At 41.2% G+C, this 17,173-nt stretch overlaps 1 protein-coding gene across 6 annotated transcripts in view; it reads left to right on the forward strand.

The window, feature by feature from the left end:
• ryr1b (ryanodine receptor 1b (skeletal)) overlaps nt 1-17,173 on the forward strand; it is a 62,558-nt gene that overhangs the window by 16,819 nt on the left and 28,566 nt on the right. For all 6 annotated transcript variants that reach the window (XM_085430721.1, XM_085430723.1, XM_085430724.1 and 3 more), the window contains exons 12-50: nt 1,319-1,440; nt 1,541-1,727; nt 1,914-2,049; nt 2,140-2,235; nt 2,604-2,722; nt 3,372-3,505; nt 3,837-4,078; nt 4,164-4,356; nt 4,967-5,183; nt 5,260-5,364; nt 5,595-5,698; nt 5,796-5,879; nt 5,969-6,128; nt 6,270-6,417; nt 6,529-6,734; nt 7,096-7,270; nt 7,401-7,609; nt 7,689-8,035; nt 8,314-8,449; nt 8,589-8,749; nt 10,524-10,686; nt 10,779-10,865; nt 11,207-11,433; nt 11,803-12,247; nt 12,331-12,894; nt 13,042-13,242; nt 13,585-13,693; nt 13,781-13,927; nt 14,048-14,321; nt 14,461-14,578; nt 14,687-14,819; nt 15,040-15,134; nt 15,219-15,354; nt 15,439-15,622; nt 15,762-15,873; nt 15,998-16,118; nt 16,216-16,385; nt 16,567-16,787; nt 17,034-17,124. In XM_085430721.1, coding sequence (XP_085286847.1) covers nt 1,319-1,440; nt 1,541-1,727; nt 1,914-2,049; nt 2,140-2,235; nt 2,604-2,722; nt 3,372-3,505; nt 3,837-4,078; nt 4,164-4,356; nt 4,967-5,183; nt 5,260-5,364; nt 5,595-5,698; nt 5,796-5,879; nt 5,969-6,128; nt 6,270-6,417; nt 6,529-6,734; nt 7,096-7,270; nt 7,401-7,609; nt 7,689-8,035; nt 8,314-8,449; nt 8,589-8,749; nt 10,524-10,686; nt 10,779-10,865; nt 11,207-11,433; nt 11,803-12,247; nt 12,331-12,894; nt 13,042-13,242; nt 13,585-13,693; nt 13,781-13,927; nt 14,048-14,321; nt 14,461-14,578; nt 14,687-14,819; nt 15,040-15,134; nt 15,219-15,354; nt 15,439-15,622; nt 15,762-15,873; nt 15,998-16,118; nt 16,216-16,385; nt 16,567-16,787; nt 17,034-17,124 — 6,879 coding nt within the window. The remainder of the gene's footprint in view (nt 1-1,318; nt 1,441-1,540; nt 1,728-1,913; nt 2,050-2,139; nt 2,236-2,603; nt 2,723-3,371; nt 3,506-3,836; nt 4,079-4,163; nt 4,357-4,966; nt 5,184-5,259; nt 5,365-5,594; nt 5,699-5,795; nt 5,880-5,968; nt 6,129-6,269; nt 6,418-6,528; nt 6,735-7,095; nt 7,271-7,400; nt 7,610-7,688; nt 8,036-8,313; nt 8,450-8,588; nt 8,750-10,523; nt 10,687-10,778; nt 10,866-11,206; nt 11,434-11,802; nt 12,248-12,330; nt 12,895-13,041; nt 13,243-13,584; nt 13,694-13,780; nt 13,928-14,047; nt 14,322-14,460; nt 14,579-14,686; nt 14,820-15,039; nt 15,135-15,218; nt 15,355-15,438; nt 15,623-15,761; nt 15,874-15,997; nt 16,119-16,215; nt 16,386-16,566; nt 16,788-17,033; nt 17,125-17,173) is intronic.

Consider the following 17,173-nt stretch of genomic DNA (forward strand, 5'->3'; position numbering starts at 1 on the left):
TAAAAGATAAATAAAAGCATGATAATTAGCAAATATAAAAATATTTCATTCACAGTAGAACACAGAAAACATGTCAAATGTCTAGTTATTTTAAGAACAATATGAGCTCATTTTGAATTTGATGATAACAGCACACCTCAAAAGATTTGGCAGATGGAAAACAAAAGGTTGGAAAAGTAATTACTTTGAAAAAGAAACAGCTAAATTAACATTTTGCAACTGATGTTAACTGACAACAGGTCAAAGAGCATCTTAGAGAGATACAGAATGACCAATCTGCAAAAAAACGTTCCTAAACTTAAAATTGTGAATATATTGAATGTTTCATCATCCTCAGCACAGAATAGAATGTAAAGAATAGAATAGCCATTTATTGTCATTGTAAATGTGCAATGAAATTGTGAGTGCTCCACACCAACTGTTGTGAGCCTAGAGGTGTGGGACCTGATTGACCTGAGGCGTCTAGAGGGTAGTGATGTCAAACATGTGGAGTGCGGGGTGCAAGGGGTCACCTGTGATGGCCCTGGTTTTCCTGAGACAGGAGGATCTAGCAATGGCCTCCAGGGGTGGGAGAGGGCAGCCAATGATTTTTTGGGCAGTGCTAATTACCCCCTGGGCTGCCTTCCTGTTCTCAGTTGTGGTCGTTGCATACCAAACACCCAGTACATAATATCATCAAAAGATCCCAAGAATTTGGAGAAATCTGTGCACACTGGATAAAACCAAAAATCAGTATTGGATGACTGTTTTGTTTGGGCCCTTGGGCAGCACAGCATTAAAACAGACATGATTCTGCCATAGAAATCAGTGCATAGGCTCAGCTCAGGAACATTTCCAGAAATCAGGTTAAAGATCTATTATACGAAGAAGAAGCCACATGTGAACATGATCCAAAAACACTTCCATCTTCTCTGGGCCATTTAAAATGGACTGGGGTAAAGTGGTAGACTATTCTGTGGACGAATCAAAAGTGAAAATTCTTGTAAAACCTGGATTCCACATCTGGATTAATTTGGCTTGTGGAAGATCTTTCTTGTTATCACCACACAGTTAGAAAGGCTGGATCTTTGATGATATGGAGCTACTTTACTGCATATTCACAGCTTGTAATCTGGAAAAGCACCATCAATGCGGAAGAGTCCGGGTGCTGGCTTGCCAGCAGTCCAGACATTTGTCAGATTTTAGTATTGTTTACCTGCATCTGTGTGCTTTAATGTTTAATGTGAAAATAAGTAAATATTGATAATGGCAAACCTTTTTAAGGTTCTTAAATCTTTTTTCCTACATAAGTACCACCAATGGAAAATAATGTTTCCAGGTTATTCTGCACCAAGAGGGCCATATGGACGATGCCTTGACTGTGTCCCGCTCTCAGACTGAAGAGTCACAGGCTGCTCGAATGATTTACAGCACCACAGGCCTCTTCAGGCAGTTCATCAAGTAAGTTTATATGTTTTCAAAATGTGGATGAGTGGAAACTCTTTTTTGCAGCAGGATGCAGTCATATAAACCTGTTACTAAATTTTATTTGTTCTTTCAGTGGATTGGACTCCCTCAGTGGGAAGAACAAGTCACCAGGGACAGGATCACTTCCTCTGGAGTCGGTCATCCTCTCTCTTCAGGATCTCATCTTCTACTTTCGCCCACCTGAGGAGGAACTGGAACACGAAGAGAAACAGACCAAGCTCCGCTCTCTCCGCAACCGGCAGAACCTCTTCCAGGAGGAGGTAATCAGCATGCTGCCATCCAAACCTCTTGCTCTATGAGTGCAAGAAATAATTTCAGTGTTATATTCAGAATAAAGGGGAATATTATTTTTTATTCAAAATAAGTTTAAATGGATGTGAACGTGACCTAAACTCTCAGGTTATTATTATGAATCCTGATGTTTTTGTTTTTGTTTTCAACCCCAGGGAATGATAACCATTGTGCTGGAGTGCATTGACCGCCTGAACGTATACAACACTGCTGCCCACTTTTCTGAATTTGCGGGAGAGGAGGCTGCTGAGTCCTGGAAGGAGATTGTCAACCTCCTTTATGAGCTGCTGGGTACGACCTCTGAAAACACAAACCGCAAATTACATGTGGTCTCTGCTGAATAAAGAAAAAATGATTTGTCTCTGTGTCTCCACTGCACAGCTTCTCTGATCAGGGGTAACCGATCAAATTGTGCATTGTTCTGTGACAATCTCGACTGGTTGGTCAGCAAGCTGGACCGTCTGGAGGCCTCCTCAGGTTTGAAATGCACCTTACTCATTCAGTCATACATCCACCACCCACAAATTACAAGTGTTTCGACTAATTGGCTTGGCAGGATCTACTGTTTATAATTGGCACAGCTTAATGCATTAAGCCCTAGGGTGTTGTTTGTTATTTCCACTTAGAAAATCCTCAGATTAATAACACCTTCGATAGTACAATATAACTGAAATACACAAGTCTCCTTACATTCAGTACATCCAGTCTAGATCAGGAGTTGGTTAAAAATTCACAACAACAGTTGCATCAAGTTGCTTTATTTATCTCTGCCAGCCAGCAGCTGGCCTGAAGACTGTATATTATTTAAATATTACCAGTATGTGAACCCTTTTCCTTGTTTTTAGGTATTCTTGAGGTGCTGTACTGTGTCTTAATTGAAAGCCCCGAGGTTCTGAACATCATCCAGGAGAACCACATCAAATCCATCATCTCTCTCTTGGACAAACATGGAAGGAACCATAAGGTAGGCTATATTTCACTGCCAGGAACTGAAAGGGAAAATAAATTAGCTCCATATGATATGCACTCATATTTGAATATTTTCCCATTAACACGTTAAATCTGTTTTGCTGTTGTTTCTTGTCAGGATTTGCAGATGTAATCAAAATATGCAAGATTTAGATGCATGTCTGTAGACACACAGACACGACATCCTTTCTCAGTGTGCACTTTTTGAAATTAGTGTGTGCATGAAGGACTGCCTGTTTGCTTGATTTTACATCAGTGCTAAAGTGCTTTGGAGACACTAGTTTATCTCCTCTTACCAGTATCTCCTGTGGAAGAGGTATTGGTGGGCTATCACATCATCACATCAGTTATGGATCTATAAACTGGTAAAGAAAAAAAAGTAGAAGAGAAAGCAAAGACAAAATCCAGGCAAATATATTTTTGCCTGTTGGTGGTAGCTAGCTGGTGTCTGTCTCTCTCCTGTCATGGGCAGCAGTTTTATCTCATAATGTTTATCTCATAATGTAAAGACAGTCCTAAATGTCTGAATGAATCTGACTCATAAAAATCCTTTTTGTTCGTGCTGTTCTGTTTTTAGTAATCTTAACCAGCGGATAATCCAGTGATAATTAAGTTAATAAAAGTGTTTATGCTTCTACCTTTAGGTGCTGGATGTCTTGCGCTCTCTTTGTGTGTGTAACGGTGTAGCTGTGAGGTCCAACCAGAACCTCATCACTGAAAATCTACTTCCAGGTCGTGACCTCTTGCTACAGACCAGCATTGTAAACTATGTCACCAGGTACTTGAACTACTGTTGTTTTCAAAATCTGAATCAGGGAAACTTCATTAATCCCAGAGGGAAACTGAGTTATCATAGCAGCATAAATACAACAGACAACAAAGGAATAGCATAAAAAGAAGTGTAGAAATAGAGATACAATTAGATAAAATTATAAATATAAAAGGACACAAGTATTAACACTAATGTTTCTGGGATATTGCAGAAATTAAAGGTGCACAAGTGTCCAAATATACATTGTTTTGCAATATTTCCACGTTGTTAGTTTTTAGTTATTTCCCCTTGTTGTCTATAAAAGTTAATGCTAATGTACTTTCTCCTCTGTACTCAGTGTAAGGCCCAACATCTTCTTGGGTACATGTGAGGGGTCAACACAGTATAAGAAGTGGTACTATGAGGTGATGGTAGACCATGTGGAAGCCTTTGTGACAGCACAGGCGAGTCACCTGCGGGTAGGCTGGGCTTTGACTGAAGGTTATAGCCCCTATCCTGGAGGAGGAGAAGGCTGGGGTGGTAATGGTGTGGGAGATGACCTCTACTCATATGGCTTTGATGGACTGCATCTGTGGTCAGGTAAGATTTCCTTAAATTCTTTAAAAGAAGATTTACAATCTCTTGTAACCAATACAACCTCTTTACTACCTGCTCTACTGTTCAGGTACTGTGGCCCGCCAGGTGGCTTCGCCCAGTGCACATACACTGGCTGCCGATGATGTTGTAAGCTGCTGTCTGGATCTCAGTGTGCCCAGTATCTCCTTCCGTATTAATGGCCACCCAGTTCAGGGAATGTTTGAAAACTTTAATGTTGATGGCCTCTTCTTTCCTGTTATTAGCTTTTCTGCTGGGGTCAAGTAAGTTTAACATACAAATAAAGCGTAATCCTCTGTTTCACTATTTACTTGTATTTTGTTGATTAATGTAACTGATAAACAGTAAATTCATGTGATACATGTTGATGCAATGCAATTATGCAAGCAGAAGCTAATTTAATGGTTTTTCATGAGTTTGTCACCTTTTAAATTGTAATTTAATTTCAATTATTGGACTATTGGTGTAATAATATACAATGGGGAAGTAACAAAAGAATTATTATTGCATTATATTTCAGAATTTCTCCAGTTTTATATTTTTAATAATTATTATTTTTCTTTTATTTCTTTAGATTATTGTCTAATCTCCCAAATAATAGCTTTAAAATCTTCAGAGTCCTGTCACTTAAAAGCTCTTACAGGATTTGTCTGTAATAAATCTTTAGAGTGCTGAGATGGGGCTTATGCATCATTGACTGATGAGTACAAGAAGGGAAACAGGCTCAGGAACTGGCACAGAAATAAAATCATTTTTTTCTGTATTATGAGTTTTCTAAAGATCAATGAACCATTGTCATAAAGGAGTTTAGTAGTATATAAACCTCTGTCGTATAGATAAAGACTTGGACTCACTTGGTTTTTGTCTCCTTAGGGCTCGGTTCCTCCTCGGTGGTCGCCATGGGGACTTTAAATTCATGCCCCCGCCTGGTTATGCGCCATGCTACGAGGCTTTGTTGCCTAGAGAGAGGATGCGTCTTGAACATATCAAGGAGTACAAGCATGACTTTAATGGTGTGCGCAATCTTCTGGGTCCTACTCTGTCCCTCACTCACACATCTTTCACCCCCTGCCCTGTGGACACAATTCAGGTAAAATCCCCTCAGCTAAAATCAGTATTCGATGTCTTTGTTTCTTTTCGTTTTCTGACTTTCCTTTAATTTATAGATTGTCTTGCCACCCCACTTGGAACGTATCCGAGAAAAACTGGCAGAGAATATTCACGAACTCTGGGCTATCACTCGTATTGAGCAGGGCTGGACCTATGGGATTGTGAGTATGGTGTCAGCACTGCAGAACAGATGCAACTATACGAGATTAGTGGTTTGACAACATCAGCTTTAAGTGGTTTGGAGCTTTTAACTGTTAAAAGTTAATATGACTGTTAGAAATGCTTCAAAATGCTTTACACAAGCAAAAAAAAGCATGAACTAACATATACATATATAAATTTACACACATTTATAAACTGTGGGTAAAAAAACTATGATTTTTCCCTCCAGTTTAGGGATGACAACAAGAAACTCCACCCCTGTCTGGTGGACTTCCAAAGTCTGCCTGACCCAGAGAAGAACTACAATCTGCAGATGTCTGCTGAGACGCTCAAGTGAGTAGCAGGTTAGATTTGAGAGATTTAAAGGTCAGAGGAAAACGCTTATGTCCCATTATTGGTGAACTTGTGTCTTTACTTTATTATCCCGCAGGACTCTCCTAGCACTGGGTTGCCATGTTGGTATGGGTGATGAGAAAGCGGAGGAGAATCTAAAGAAAATCAAGCTTCCCAAGACGTATGAAAACAAAAGATATTTCTTATTGTTTCGTCATAATTTTATACTTTAACTATGCAGATCTAAATGTAACCATATCTTTCTGTTAGCTATGTGATGAGCAACGGATACAAGCCTGCCCCGCTTGATCTCAGCCATGTCAAGCTGACACCAAACCAGAATCAGCTTGTAGAAAAACTGGCAGAAAATGGGCATAATGTTTGGGCGAGGGACCGAGTACGGCAAGGATGGACCTACAGCATTGTCCAGGTGATGATTTCCCAATCCTTAGTGGATCTTTTATTTATTGGTGGATTGTCTGTCTTAAAGTACACAATCAATCACTTACAATCACATGCATTGTATATTTTTTTCTTTTCTATATAAAGCTGCATTTTTTACACTTTTCAGGACATTGTTAATAAGCGTAACCCTCGTCTGGTACCTTACAACCTGCTGGATGAGAGAACTAAGAAAACCAACCGAGACAGCGTTAACAACGCTGTCCGTACACTCATTGGCTATGGCTACAACATTGAGCCTCCAGATCAGGAGAGCAGTAAGTAATCTTTCCTCATGTGTTCGCTAATTAAATGCACAGTATCTTTTTTACACCACCTTTTTTGTCTTTCTTATTCTTATCTGTCATGTTTTCCCTCTTTCACTGCAGCTGGCCATGGCCTTGAGAACACCCGTGGGGACAAGGTGCGAATCTTCAGGGCAGAGAAGTCGTATGCTGTCACCCAAGGAAAGTGGTACTTTGAGTTTGAGGCAGTCTCAACAGGGGAGATGAGAGTGGGCTGGGCACGTCCTAATGTCCACTCTGACACTGAACTGGGAGCAGATGAATTGGCCTACGTCTTTAATGGCAATAAGGTTAGTCACTAGGGTAACATTAAAAATCGAATTTAGACTTGTTAACTTGGTCTATAAAAAATTATATTGTGTAAATGTTTTCTAAATCATTCACATCTTTTTGAATGGGTGACGTGGATCTCAAACTATTAGAAATATTGAATTTTGAGGAGGGAAGTTCTTTAAGTTGTAGGAATAGAAAATATCACACTGTCTTTATTATTTTTGTATAGCTAGGAGAAGGTTGAGGTTTCGTAAACCTGAGGCAAGATGTATTAGTCAGTAGCTAAAAAAGGTTACTGTAGCACACTGTAGCTGGTGGAAATGATGTCTCTGTTTTTGTGGAAATAGGTAATATTTTATTTGTTGTAACCTCTTCCAGGCCCAGCGATGGCATATTGGCAATGAACCATTTGGCCGCCAGTGGCAGTCTGGTGATGTCGTTGGCTGTATGATAGACCTGACTGAGATGAACATCATGTTCACACTCAATGGAGAAATGTTGATCAGTGACTCAGGCTCAGAGATGGCTTTCAAAGATATTGAAATTGGGGATGGTGAGAACTGTTTTTTTTATAGAACCAGCATTAGCACCAATAACTAAAAGTTACTGGTGCCAGTTTGCATTATAAGCAGCAGCTTGAAAAAACTATTAACTAATTCCTTCCCTTTCATGCTACCCATCAGGTTTTATTCCAGTGTGTACCCTGGGTCTATCTCAGGTTGGAAGGATTAATCTTGGTCAAGATGTCAGCAGCCTGCGCTATTTTGCCATTTGTGGCCTGCAGGAAGGATTTGAACCTTTTGCCATCAATATGAAGCGAGACATCACCATGTGGTTCAGTAAAAGTTTGCCCCAGTTTGGGCCTGTGCCTGCTGATCACAACCATATTGAGGTAACTATTCAGAGACATGTGTAAAGTTTAATAAAGTTAGAACTTCAAAATGAGTGATTTCTGTATTTTTGTCTCCTAGGTCTCCCGTGTTGACGGGACCGTGGACAGCGCCCCCTGTCTGAAGCTGACGCACAAGACGTTTGGGTCGCAGAATGCCAACACTGATATGATGTTCCTTAGACTCAGCATGCCTGTGCAGTTCCATGAGACCTTTAAGATCCCGGCAGGTACCACCCCTCTCACCCGTGCCCTTACTATACCTGAGGAGGAAGTCGCAGTGGTAGAACCTGACTCAGAGTTTGAAGTTTTGAAAAAGTCTGCCAGTCGCAAGGAGCAGGAAGAGGACAAGAAGGACCCCTCTGTGCCTAAGGAGATCTCCGTGGAAAATGAGAAGGACACAATGTCAGAAAAGGGAAAGAAAAAAGGGTACGTTTGTCAGTTTGTCACTGCAAAATAATGAAACTCTTCTGGACTGTTATGGTTGCTGGTTTAATATAAATTAAACAGAACAATCTCAATCACCTTCTGTTTTATTATATTTATTTGTTTTGTTTGATTTTACGAATATTTGTGCTACATACCAATAACTGAAGTTGTGATATTTGGCTTGTTCTTTTAGAATGAAATCCACTGAAACTGTAAAGCAGTTAGAAGCCTTTAAAAAACACTAATTCCAAATGTTATTTATCTTCCGTGGACAACAGATTTTTCTCCAAAGCCAAGAAGGCAGCCATGACACCTCTTGCCCCTCCTCCTGCTCCTCCAACGGTGCCACGTTTGGTGGAAGACGTGGTCCCTGATGACAGAGATGATCCTGAGATCATCCAAAATACCACCACTGTGAGATTCACGTTATTATTTGCTACAGTTACACATATTATTACCTGAGATTTTGTCAATTTGAATGATGGCTTTAAGTTTTCATGTAATCTGTAGATAATAAAATAATATGATTTCTTCTTTTTTCCCCCGTCTTTAGTATTACTACTCTGTGAGGATCTTTGCTGGGCAGGAGCCGTCTGGTGTTTGGGTTGGCTGGGTCACTCCTGATTACCACATGTATGATCAAAACTTTGACCTCTCCAAGGTCCGCAGTGTCACTGTCACAGTGGGAGATGACAGAGGCAACATACATGACAGGTTAGTTTTTTTCGTGCATAAATTTTTATTATTGCTGGCCAATCATTGAGGAAAACTTATAAATATATTTTTTATGTATTATTTATTTAATCTTAATTTAATCTAATGACATTTAGGCTAGATTTGTTTATTTAAATGCTGTGGAAGTAAAGACAAACAACACAAAGAAATTACAAATTAAATATGCCTTCATATTAATTTGGCATTACACCTAAATGAATCAAGCTTATTTCCAGCTCCATATTTTTGTTCTGGGACTTCATTAGAGCAGCTTTATATGCTTTACAGTGAAAAAAAAATTATGGATCTTACTTACTTTGAGATGCAGCCTCTCAGTTCATTATCTGTTTAAGCTCGTGTCTATTTAAGACCCCCTCATGCTAATTGCCCACTTTTCCTCGCCTGGCTGCTGCAAAAAGTCAATTTCTTATTCAAAGGAGCTTGCAAAGAAAAGCGTCTGGACTTCTTTAAGTTGCTTGAAGACATTTCACCTCTCATCCGAGAAGCTTCTTCAGTTCTAAGGTCAAATGGTGGAGAGTCCCAGATATAAACCTAGTGGGAGTTTCCCCCCACAGAGGGACAAAAGGACCCCCTGATGATCCTCTAATCGCCTGAGCCAAGGTGTGAAACTGAAGGACAGACGCAACAACATTGTCATCCCCTATGTAGCCGGTGTATCAGAAAAACTCAGGAGGGTTTTCTCCAAGCATGACATCCCGGTGCATTTCAGACCCAGCAACACGCTCAGACAAAAACTGGTTCACCCGAAAGACAAAACGCCAAAACACAGACTTAACAATGTGGTGTATGCTGTACAGTGCAGCGAGGAATGCCCAGACCTCTACATTGGAGAAACCAAACAGCCACTTCACAAGCGCATGGCACAACATAGAAGAGCCACCTCCACAGGACAAGACTCAGCAGTCCATCTGCATCTTAAGGATAAAGGACACTCTTTCGAGGATGCCAATGTTCACATTTTGGACGGAGAGGACAGATGGTTTGAAAGAGGAGTGAAAGAAGCCATCTATGTCCACTGTGAGCGACCATCTTTGAACAGAGGCGGTGGTTTACGACACCAACTCTCTGCCATCTATAATCCAGTTTTGAGATCCCTTCCCAGACGCCTTAACGCCCACTCACATCCTGGGCCATCTGACCTCAGGAATTCGCATGATAAGGTGGGGCCAGGTTTCACAATGAACTCACCCGAAACTCTGGCTGATTGGGACCCACACCCAGTTTCACACCTTGACTCAGGCGATTAGAGGATCATCAGGGGGTCCTTTTGTCCCTCTGTGGGGGGAAACTCCCACTAGGTTTATATCTGGGACTCTCCACCATTTGACCTTAGAACTGAAGAAGCTTCACGGATGAGAGGTGAAATGTCTTCAAGCAACTTAAAGAAGTCCAGACGCTTTTCTTTGCAAGCTCCTTTGACTACGATGACCTGGATGACTGAGAACCTTCACAGACAATTTCTTATTCTTAAAAAACTCATATTTTGTAGAAAATACAATCATCAGGTTACTTTTACATATGCTGAACTCATTATTTGAAGCTCTATTCATATTCACAGTGTATGACAGAAAATAAAATAAAGAAAATACAATTCAAAGTTAGTTAGGGTTCTATTTTGCTTACATCTACTTCTTTTTTTTGGTTTGTTAGTTACTGTAAAGAATTTGGATCAGCTGCAGTATTTCAATTGAGACAGATGAGTTTAACTGGAGTGAGTTTCATTACAGCCGTGTTTCTTGCTCATTCTTTGCAGCATGAAGCACAGTAATTGTTACATGGTGTGGGGAGGGGACCTGGTCAGCAATCAACAGACCCGCTTTAGCCAGGAGGACATGGTGATTGGCTGCCTTGTTGATCTGGCAACAGGTCTAATGACTTTTACGGCAAATGGAAAGGAGATTAATACTTTCTACCAGGTAAGGGAAAGTCAAATAGATTTATCTGTGTTTTTTATTCTTTGCTTTAAATGTATCCTGATGAGCTATGTGACAACGCTATGTTCTGTCAGGTGGAGCCGAACACCAAACTCTTCCCTGCAGTTTTCGTTCAGCCGTTCAGTCAGAACATGGTGCAGCTAGAGTTGGGCAAACTCAAGGTCAGATGGAACGGTTTTCACTCTCTTTTGCAGCTGCCTTTTCTTAAAGTGTCACCAATTTAGAAATGTATGGTAATGTAAGTCAGACCCACGTTGGTGGTCTTTGGGAGTGGAGCACGGTCCAATCTTGCATTGCAATTCTCCTACTTATCTCTTTTAATATTGGACCAGATGTTGTCCATCATTTATTAATGATGATGTTTGGTGTTTTTAATAAAATGAACCACTATTTTTTTTACCTGTACCTTCACATCTGAATTTCTGTATTTTTCAAATCTAGTTGAATTTATTTTTTCCTTCAAATGACAGTAAGCTCACCTCTACTGTATCTCTCATATCAGAACATCATGCCTATCTCAGCTGCGATGTTCCACAGTGAACGTAACAATCCAGTCCCTCAGTGCCCCCCGAGGCTGGATGTCCAGATGCTGACTCCAGTTATCTGGAGTCGTATGCCAAATCACTTCCTCAAACCAGAGACGGGCAAAGTAAATGAGCGGTTAGGCTGGATGGTGGAGTGTGTTGAACCTCTCATCATGATGGCACTGCACATCCCAGAGGAGAACAGGTCAGAAACAGAATGTCGATGCAGAAAACTCTTAAGTTTAGAGTTTTCATATAGCATTTATGACATTCCTGCTATAAATAATTGAGATAGCAGCAGATCAGCAATCCCTACATCTTTTAACTTTATCATTGCAAATGTCAGTTACTTGTTATACCCGATGTATTTAGAGATGTCAGAGGAAGAAGCTATTTTCTTTTTTCCGCATTAAGAGAGCTGAAAACCAAAAAATACATTTTTTTTTATCATGAGAGTGTGATTTAAGAAAGGGAAGGTAAATATATAGAGCGATTAACATATAGTTATTACAAAAGATTTGTCATGATCATATAATGCATACAATGCAATGAAGTTGACTTTTTTTTTCCACAGATGTATTGATATCCTGGAGCTGTCAGAGCGTCAGGATCTGATGAAGTTCCACTATCATACACTCATGCTCTACTGTGCTGTGTGCGCACTTGGGAACAACCGAGTGGCTCATGCATTATGCAGTCATGTGGATGAATCCCAGCTTTTCTATGCTATTGAGAACACCTACCTACCTGGACCTCTTCGCAGCGGCTTCTATGATCTGCTTATCAGCATTCATCTGGAATCAGCAAAACGGGCACGCTTGGGAACCAACAGGGAATTCATTGTTCCCATGACCGAAGAGACCCTCAGCATCAAGCTCTATCCTGATGCAATAAAAGCCCACTCCTTACCTGGTGTTGGTCTCACTACCTGCTTACGGCCAAAGCTGCATTTCTCATCCATCAACTTTGTTGGCACAGACCCTGATTTGTACACCATTAGTCCTGTCTTTCCTCTACAGGTAAGAAACAGGAGACAAGGTGCATTAAACCAAAAATCTTAAATGTTTTCTGCCTTTACTTACTTGTTATTTTGCTTCTGTAGGAGCTGAAAACAAAGGCGATTAACATGTTACGAGAGGCTGTGCTGGATGGTAGCCAGGCCATGCGGGATCCAGTAGGAGGCAGTGTAGAGTTCCACTTTGTCCCAATCTTGAAGCTAATCAGTACACTGCTTATTATGGGCATCTTCAATGATGATGACACCAAGCACATTCTCAAGATGATCGATCCCAATGTTTTCAGTGGAAAGGAAGGGGAGGAAGCTGAAGAGGGTGGAGCTGCTGAAGGAGAAATTGAGGAAAAGAAGGAGGAGGAATCGGAAGAAGCAGCCGAAGACGAGCTTGAGGATGAAGGGGTTGGGGATGAGGAAGAGGAGGAGCTAAAAGAGCTGGAGAAACGAGAGGGTGGGGAGGAAGAGGCTGAGCCCAAGGAAGAAGGAGAAGAGGAGGAAAAGGACAAAGAAGAGGCTAAGACAGGAAAGGTAGATGGAGAGAAAGCAGAGGAAGAGAAGGAGTCAGAGGCAGTGGAAGCAGAAGCACAGGAGGAAGACGAGGGTCTGGAGGAAGGACTGCTACAGATGACGCTGCCAGAGTCTGTCAAACTGCAGGTCATTGTGATGTTTAAACTATGACTGCTTTACAGTTTCACAACTGATGTGGATAATTGTGTCAGAGGATCTCATATCATAAATTGTTTTGTTTTTTTAAATTATTAGCATTAGAACTTATGTTCCTGTCTCACCTTGCTCTTTCAGATGTGCACACTCCTGCAGTACTTCTGCGATTGCGAGCTGAGACACAGGGTGGAAGCCATTGTAGCATTCTCAGACCAGTTTGTCCATGATGTTAAGAGCAATCAACGTGTCCGTTACAACCAGCTAATGAGAGCCTTCACCATGTCAGCTGCTGAGACTGCACGCAAGACCCGGGAGTTCCGCTCGCCTCCACAGGACCAGGTAATAACTAATATTATCACACTAAACAAATGTCTCATAGGCTCCAGGTTTGAATTAATTTAGATGGTATTTCTTAGTTGATATTCATCTTTGAAAAGTAAAAACTTACACTGAGAACAGTGTAACTTAACAGTTTATCATCAGATCTAAGGATTTAAAGATTAATTATAATGATTAAGTACAAACCATGTACTTGATGACTTAATTATTAGTTCTTGAGATCTGATGATAAACTGTTAAGTTTCCCATATGCTGTTCAGACGACAACAAAACGAACCATATTTATAGCAAAAGACACACAAAATATCCTGATATAGCTGCTATAATGTGCTCTCTGTTAAGGTTCTTATGCTAACGAACTTCAAACACTTGGAGGATGAAGATTCTCCAGTTCCCGAGGACGTGCGGGAAACACTGGCAGAATTCCACAATGACCTCTTGCTTCACTGTGGTGAGCATTTTTGTGTAATTATGAATTTCTTCAGGTGTGAAAAGCTGTTTATGGGTGTTTAATGCTGTTGTCACATTTTTACCATAGGTATACATATTGAGGAGGAACCAGAGGAGGAGGAGGTGGACACTTCACTGAGGGGCAGACTTGTTAGTCTGGTAGACAAGGTTAAAAGCCTCCGTAAGAAGAAGGAGGAGGAGGAAAAGCCAGAGGTGGAGGAAGAAGCAAAACCCAGTAAGATTAACACTTAGATTACCTGTGAAACAGTTGAAGGACCCGATCTGCATTTTCTTTTTAGCTTTAGGGTAAGAGTTAAATTGAGTTTATAACACGCTCTTCCTTCGTTTCACCCAGGCACCCTTCAGGAGCTGATCTCCCACACCATGATCCACTGGGCTCAGGAGTCTTTTGTTCAGAACCCTGAGCTGGTGCGACTGATGTTCAGCCTTCTACACCGACTGTACGACGGTCTTGGCGAGCTGATCCGAGCACTGCCCAAAGCATATGCCATCAATGCCGTGTCCGTTCAGGACACCATGGAACTACTTGAGTGTTTGGGACAGATCCGATCACTGCTCATCGTCCAGATGGGTCCTGAAGAGGAGCGGCTTATGATCCAGAGCATTGGGTTAGTGTGGGGGATAAATAGTGTATACTTTGGAATTTAGAGTTAGTTTGTTACATTTTGAGTTATAATAATAGAACATGTGATGTTATTTTATTAAGTAATGTAACACTGATGTATGGCTTCTGTTTTTTTTTTTCAGAAATATCATGAATAACAAGGTGTTCTACCAACACCCCAATCTGATGAGAGCTCTGGGTATGCATGAGACTGTGATGGAAGTGATGGTCAACGTGTTAGGTGGAGGAGGAGATTCGAAGGTAACTGTGATTTCTTCAAGCCTTTCACTTTCCAGGCCTGCAATTTATAACACAGCACACATCAGACATTATGCATCTGAGAAAAATGTTTGTTTTTTTCTTGCCCAGGAGATTCGATTCCCCCAAATGGTGACCAGCTGCTGTCGTTTCCTGTGTTACTTCTGCCGTATCAGCCGACAGAACCAGCGTTCTATGTTTGACCATCTGAGCTACCTGTTGCAGAACAGCGGCATCGGCTTGGGTGAGTCCCCTGTTACACTGTTTACTGTACTCTGTGTATGGCTTATTATGGACAGATTTTATTTTTAAATCTTTTTTATTTTGAATAATCATGAAACAATTATAATAAAATTTCATTCACTGAAGCATGCAGGTAAGACGTTTCTAAATGAGTTTTAATGTGCTGGGATCTTTATACCAGGTGATGAATGAATAAACTCACTGATTATATCCCTATGTAGGCATGCGTGGATCCACACCCCTGGATGTGGCTGCAGCCTCCTGTATTGACAATAACGAGCTGGCCTTGGCTTTACAAGAGCAGGAACTGGAAATGGTTAGAGAGAAAAATTTTTTTAAAAAAAGGCTATAGTGGAACTGTTATCTGATAATCTCTCCTTTTGGTACTCACACGAGGTAGGTGGTGACATACTTGGCAGGCTGTGGACTGCAGATGTGTCCAATGCTCTTGTCTAAGGGCTACCCTGACATTGGCTGGAATCCTTGTGGCGGCGAGAGATACCTGGATTTCCTCCGCTTTGCTGTCTTCGTTAATGGTTGGCTTTGATTATTTTATAATGATGAGATTTGTAAGTAGTCGCCACTAATATTTACCTCCTCCTACAACCTACTCCCCTTAGGAGAAAGCGTGGAAGAGAATGCCACCGTTGTGGTGCGTCTGCTCATCCGTCGCCCTGAGTGCTTTGGCCCAGCCCTGAGAGGAGAGGGTGGTAATGGCCTGCTGGCTGCAATGGAGGAGGCCATCAAGATATCAGAGGATCCGGCAAGAGATGGGCCCACTGTTAAGAAAGACAGGCGCTTCATGTAAGGGCTGGCGCAGTGGCAGTGAATTCGATTTTTGTTGACAAAATAACACCAACTAACAGCTTAGACAAATCACTGTGTAGTTTCACAGCAGCACAACAAATTTTCTTATAGAAAATAACATTATCTGGATTGGCAGGTTTGGTGGTGAGGAACAGCACGAGGAGAACCGTGTGCATCTGGGAAATGCCATCATGTCCTTTTACTCGGCTCTCATTGATCTGCTGGGTCGCTGTGCCCCAGAGATGCATGTAAGTAGAGCAGCTTTTAACATATTTCTATCCCTCAAACCTCCAGGAAGAGTGGATCTGTGGGTGTTTGATTTGTAGGAGTTAGTTTCATATAGCACAATTTATTTATTTTTTTTATTTGTAGCTGATCCAAGCGGGTAAGGGTGAAGCTCTAAGAATCAGGGCCATCCTGAGGTCTCTGGTGCCTATAGAGGACCTGGTTGGAGTAATCAGCTTACCTGTGCAGATTCCAGCATATGGCAAAGGTTGGATAAAAAGTTGTGCTGATACAGGGATGTTTTGTAATAATTTACAAAATGTGGCGCCCTACTTCATAAGGTTTTTTTTCCTATCTAACCACAGATGGCCAGATTATTGAGCCCAAGATGTCTGCCAGTTTTGTGCCAGACCACAAGGCCTCCATGGTGCTCTTCCTCGACAGAGTGTACGGTATTGATAACCAGGACTTCCTGCTTCATGTGCTTGAGGTTGGCTTCTTGCCTGACATGAGAGCTGCAGCTTCTCTGGATACGGTGAGAAAAAAAAGGCACAGACCTAACAGATAAAATTTCCTTCTGTAAATTCTAGATTTCAGTACAAAGTCTGCATATTGATGTAATTTGCTATAGATTCCCTTTGATATAGTTAATGTATCCGTCTGTCTTTAAGGTAATGCAGTGAGTCTAAGCAGTTTTTTGTCTTCTCTGATTTTAGGTGGCATTCAGCACAACTGAAATGGCCTTGGCTCTGAACCGCTACCTCTGTTCGGCTGTACTGCCTCTTCTTACAAAGTGTGCGCCATTGTTTGCTGGAACAGACCACCGGGCCATCATGATCGACTCCATGCTCCACACAATTTATCGCCTGTCTCGTGGCCGAGCCCTTACCAAGGCTCAGAGGGATGTTATAGAGGAGTGTCTCATGTCCCTCTGCAAGTCAGTATTTAAAAAAACCCTCTCTGTATAGCAAATGCTAAATAAGCAAGCTGAATAACTCCAAAAAGGAAGCCTTTATTTTCTATTTGTTTAACCTTTATTCAGCCTGGGGAGGTTTTCGAGACATTATCTCTTTTACAAGAAAGATCTAATGATAACGGCAAATTCACAACAAATTACAAACTTTGAAGTGAATGATGAAACGTGCCTTTTCAAACAGTTTTAAACTTACGGTGATATCCACAGATACCTTCGACCCTCTATGCTGCAGCATTTGCTTAGACGGCTGGTGTTTGACGTACCCATCCTCAATGAATATGCAAAGATGCCTCTCAAGGTGAGTCTTCTGTATAACAGCGTTCTGTTTGTTTGTTTATATAATCTAA

Source organism: Copadichromis virginalis, linkage group LG14 (assembly GCF_057382275.1).
Source record: "Copadichromis virginalis isolate Kocher_CV1m ecotype Utaka linkage group LG14, C_Virginalis_male_GT1.1, whole genome shotgun sequence".
NCBI classification, from domain to species: domain Eukaryota; kingdom Metazoa; phylum Chordata; class Actinopteri; order Cichliformes; family Cichlidae; genus Copadichromis; species Copadichromis virginalis.